Here is a 5,516-nt window from a genome sequence, read left to right as displayed (position 1 = left end):
TTGGATTTTTTTCTTCCTCATTAATAAAACCCTTCATTTAAAAACTGCATTTTCTGTTTGCTTGTGTTATCTTTGACTAATGTTTAAATTTGTTTGATGATCTGAAACATTTAAGTGCGGAAAACATGCAAAAAAGTAAGAAATCAGGAAGGGGGCAAACACTTTTTCACACCACTGTAGGTGTGTTATTAACTGCTTCTATAACTAAAGAGCCATTAGATATTTGAGGCTTTTTAAGTAATCACCCTTGAATGCCTCAGACTTTTTCAAGCATTTAACAGGTGGTTTGACAAGTTACTGGCTATTTGCAACCCATATGAAGCCCAAAGTCTGAAACTGAAACATGTGTGTTTCAGTCTTCTAAAGACACATAACCTACTTTAACTACACAGCAGTCACTGTATTTGGTTCCTCTCGACTTTAAGGAAGCTGTGAATCATATGATGTATGAAATGTGACGAGCAACAGCAAAGTGAAAAGCTATTTTAAATCCTCAACTGGAAACTTACCTTTCCTCCAACAGCTTTTCAAACTTCTGCTTGGCCAGGTCCATCAGCCCATCCACCTCGTTTTTAGTGCGCTTGAAGTTCTCAATACTGAAGGCGTACACTGTCACCTCTTGGATGTTCAGATGCTTACACCAGCGTAATGTCTGGCGTGGAAGGGACAAGAGGTTAGACATACATGAGCAACCTTATTTTGTGGCCAAGTGACGTGTTTGAGAAGACAAGCTTGAATCCTGAAGCAGCCTCACCTCTGCCAGCTTGTTGAAGCCCTGCATGTGTCCTTCCTGGCGCTCCATGTTTTTCTTACGGGCAAAGCGACGGTTACCATCCATGATGAAGGCCACATGTTTAGGCATGGGTCCAGCCTGGGAGACACAACGCAGATCAGGAGAGTCATTTGGGTTATACTGACAGATTCAGCTAAAAGGATTAGTCTATCAACAGGAAACTATCGCGAAAAAGATGCCAATTATTCTCTGGTTCTAGCTTCTAAACTGTGAAGATGTCCTTGTCTTTTAAGTTTCATTCATAACCTTTGAAATAGCAGTGTTGACTTAAGGTCCATTTGCAAGCTTTTTACAGAGCCTTTAAACTGAATCTCACAGTCTTCATCAGTGTATGATGTATGAGCAGCCTCCATCAGCTGATGAAGACTGTGAGATGCAGCTTAAAGCTGTAGAAAATGTGACTGGATTTTCAAAGTGACCGCATAGAACAGGTTTTATGTACAAAACAAACCATTTAAAGACATCAACTTGGGCTCTGGGAAATTGTTACAGACATTTTGCCCTATATAAAAACCCTTCTTACAACCCTTCGGTAGTGCTGATTGCTTTTGGGTGACACAAAGTAGCACCTAGCCACTTCGTGCCTCTCATAAATAACCATTACATTAAAGTCCCAGAGCTAAGCATCCATATTTTGGAAAACTAACGAACTGGCAATCTTTGAATACCCAGAAGATACTCTTGAACAACACTGCCATGGAGGCAGAATACTCCAGAATACTCAAAGACATTTTTGTTCATTTGGATGAAAAATATTCAATCTGCATCATAAAAAATGCCACAAATGACATCTTGTTTACTTGTTTAGTGTAAAACAAGACTTAATATTAAAATATAAAATAATACAATGGGACCCCTACTTAACTAACTTTTGTTTCGGGTCATACAGATTGAGCTAGGAAATTTAAAGGGGGACAACAACTAAATTAGAAATACGAATATCTTATTTCCATGGCTTAGTTAAAGTGCAATCAGTATTTGTGAATATTTGTGAGCTACTCTCTCTCAAAGCCAGAAACGAGAGAAGTCAGTCTCAAACTTGTGATGCCATAGGATATAAAGTCTGGAGCTGCTACACAGACAATAAATGGGAGAATGATTTTGTGGATCCACAGAATTGTGTTTATTGTTTTATACCAAAATGATCTTTATTTTATCATTGTGTTCTCAGCTCTGAATCAGAAAATGTACCCATATACTCAAAACATCGTCCTGGGTGCTCTCGGTGTCATCTAGAACATCTTTCCCAATGCACTGTCTTTGGAGCAGCTCCTATGACATCACAAATTTGAGATTTAGCACTTGGATTTGGGAGGGCGTTGTTCATCTTTACTCATATTTTTTGGACTATTTTTGACCATAGTAATAACATGTATGGATTTTGAAAATGGCCGTAGTTCCCCTTTAATCATCAGCTGTTACCTTTGCTCGAGTTTGGAAAGCAGTGGCACAACTTGAGACATTAGTTGAGAATCTTTTTTATTATACAGTCCAATGATTATTTCGTCATCTGTATGGTTAGAAAAGTCTGAGGATTCTGGAAATACAGGTACATTCAGAACTGCGGTTAACATTGTCTAATGAGCCTCTGGGTTTTTAAATCATCTCTAGGTATTTCTTGTAAGGAAAAAAATGAGAGACGTACATGCAAAGAGGTACATCTGAATAAAAAGACTTAGTCTTACCTTCAGGATATTGGCTGAAATCTTTTCAAGCAGGTTTAATTCACCTTCCCGTATCCACGACATTTTGGGGCTTCAAACGGTCTAAAAATAGTCGATTAAAATGTTTTTTAAAAAGGTTTATGGATATCAACCTTGTAACCACAAGAAAAAAATTGACCAAGTGACTGTTTATACGACGATAAGATTATCTATAATGTCCTACTGACGCGTCATTCTCTCATATGTTTAATTTTACATGCAGCCAGAGATTGATTTATCCGTTAACTGCCAGGCTGGCTCACGAGACATGCAATGAACTCAACTGCTGTGAGGCTGTTAAAGCACAAACCGAGTCACACACCGTCCAGAAAACAGCCACTCGTAATGGAAACCGCTTCATTCATTCAAACTATAGAAGCACACATTGTTCTACTGTCTAAATTACAGTAATTTTAGCTCATCTCACAGACCTTCCAACTCACAGCTTTTACGATGACGACCACTTCCGCATTGGAGTAAAGTGACGTAAGGGCGCCGTGACGACTTCCTGTCAGACGTTGGTAGAGTTTAAAATCATGTGGATGGAACCTTCACGAGATGAACCTGAACGCAACGTCCACCCTGGTGTCAAAGATAGATTTTTATTCGGTTATTCGATTAAAAATGACACTTATAGTCATTTAATTAAAACTGTGAGCGTCTTGATATTATAAAATGCTCTGCTAAAAGCATTTGTCTTTATAAAAGCAAAATATCTCAGTAAAGAAGAAAATACCACAATGTAAAAATAAATAAGTAGGCTAAATAAATAAATGAATAAAATATTTATGAAAGCAAGGCTACACCACAAGTAAAAGTCCCGAATTCAACATCTTAATTTAAAAAAATCTTACTTAGATATCATAAAGAAGCCCCCAGAAGTATTGTCAACAAACTGTACTTAAAGTATCCTAAATAAAATTACCCACAAGGCAGAAAAACTGGTCCTGTTGTTGTTATATTAATGGGCTATGCGTTCTTGTTATTGAGCTATTGATGCATTAATGTGCAAGTGTAATTTTGCTGTAAGATAGCTGAGATTGAGGTCATTTTAGTTACTTTTTACCCTGCTGGGGGGTTTCATCTATAACAACAAATCATGAAAGGAATCATATCAGGGATTTTATGTTTTATTTTGCAATTTTAAACGAGTAAACTAGCAACCATAGGCCTACCTGTCAAGATAAAAAGGTGGCCTACAGTATTTTTTCTTCTGAAATGTATTGAAGTTAAAGTATAAAGTACACTCACGCTTATATATATATACATATATATATATATATATATGTACACCCGTGCTATATAGGCTACAGTACCTGAGTAAATGTGCTTAGCTACTTTCCAAGACTGTCTACTCTTATGTATTAGCCTGTATTTATACTCTAGTTATGTAGCCTACTTTTTAAAATACTAAGATGGTTCTCATTTCATGAAGTTTAAATGGGTGTATAGAAAAATAATGTGTGCAGACAACTTAAGTGTAAGTATTAAACAAACAGTGTAGGATGGCCCAAAGTGTTCAAAAATTCAGAAATAGTAGCCTAATAGTAGCCAAGACATGGGATGCATAATAATTTCAACTGATTTTTCCCTTCTTTTTTCTATAGGCCAATAAAATCAAGAAACTAATCAGCTGATAACATTTTGAAAACTCAGTTTATTATCTGGGAATGCTATTTCACTCATCTTCTTTTTACAATAACATAGTTTATTGCATTTATTTTTAATGTTATTACCTATTTTTTTTGCATGTGATTTCACAAAAGTGAACATCACACTCACATTAGCAAAAGGGAGTTTCATTGTTGTGGTCCAAGTATAATTTCAGATATTTCTGTTAAGATGAATAAAGTCCTCCACTATCCAAGATTTGATGTTCTGAAGAAAGTGACTGGTATTGATTGGTTTCTTGTGATTATTAAGCCCTAGGGGAAGAATAATATGAGTTCCATCAGCATAACAATAAAAAGAGGTTGTGTTTTAGGATAATGTAACATTACGACAGCATTTAGACGAAGAAAAGGATGGAGACATATTATAGAACTTTGAAGAAACTGGAGACAGTGAAGGCTCTGTTGGATAAATATGAAGAGCTAAGACATCCATCACCTATGGATGTCAAAAACAAATTTGTTTTGGTTTTCTTTGTCTATTTATTTGCACAGATAAGAAAACACACACACACACACACACACACACACACACACACACACACACACACACATACACATACACACACATACACACACAATACAATAAAGGATTACAAAATGACTGTGCTGGTGAGATATTTTTAATGAGCTGACAAAGGCTCTTCAAAAATCATGTCAAATAAGAGAAATAAAACAGCAACTAAAATGTATTCATTTATTTTCAAATAAAGAAAGAACAATGAAGTAATTAGGAAACACAGTTCTGAAAGAAAGAGAAGGAAACAGGAAAAAAACAATAATTATTTGTGCCAAATATGAATAAATGAATGAATGAGCTTTATTTATATAGTACCTTTCATGCACAAAATGCAGCACAAAGTACAATTCAGATGACAGAGACAAACAACAAAGAAATAAAACCATGCAATTATACAACACTCATTCAAGGAGAAAAGAGAAGAATAAATACATTTATCTATCAATAATTAATCCAACAATAAAAAATACATATATACAAACATATTGGGAATATTAAAACAGATAACTGCTAGTTATAGACTTTGTTAAAAAAGATATGTTTTGAGTTGTCATTTAGCAAATATGATAAATATGAGGTCAACATACATAAGGAAAGTGACGGTTTGGTAAACTAAAGTTTCAAGATGTACTTTATTATTTTACTGTTTGTCGTAATATATTTTATATGAAGTTATGCATATGAATATGAACTTCACAATGTCTTTAGATTTTGCACACACTTGGTACACTGGCCTTTATTTGCATATCTGCAGTGCAGTTCCGCCTTCCGCCTCTGGGGTGTGACAGCAAGTTCATCAACAGTTCCTTTGCACTTTCTAATGGCAAAGA

General features: G+C 35.5%; 1 protein-coding gene across 4 annotated transcripts in view; it reads right to left on the bottom strand.

The window, feature by feature from the left end:
- The window catches only part of dhdds (dehydrodolichyl diphosphate synthase), a 12,706-nt gene extending 9,713 nt beyond the window's left edge, over positions 1-2,993 (bottom strand). The window contains exons 1-4 of one of the 4 annotated variants that reach the window (XM_050047085.1): positions 2,940-2,993; positions 2,479-2,559; positions 755-871; positions 510-652 (exon numbers count right to left, since the gene is read on the bottom strand). In XM_050047085.1, coding sequence (XP_049903042.1) covers positions 510-652; positions 755-871; positions 2,479-2,541 — 323 coding nt within the window. In that variant the 5' untranslated portion in view covers positions 2,542-2,559; positions 2,940-2,993. Of the gene's footprint in view, positions 1-509; positions 653-754; positions 872-2,478; positions 2,560-2,806 lie in introns of all 4 variants that reach the window. The other 3 variants (XM_050047084.1, XM_050047087.1, XM_050047086.1) reach the window with 3 other exon arrangements.
- Positions 2,994-5,516: the final 2,523 nt, after the last annotated feature.

The sequence above is a fragment of the Epinephelus moara genome, chromosome 6 (assembly GCF_006386435.1).
Source record: "Epinephelus moara isolate mb chromosome 6, YSFRI_EMoa_1.0, whole genome shotgun sequence".
In the NCBI taxonomy this organism is placed as follows: Eukaryota; Metazoa; Chordata; class Actinopteri; order Perciformes; family Serranidae; genus Epinephelus; species Epinephelus moara.
Note: the sequence above shows the minus strand (reverse complement) of the source record. Positions and strands in the feature narration are given on the sequence as shown.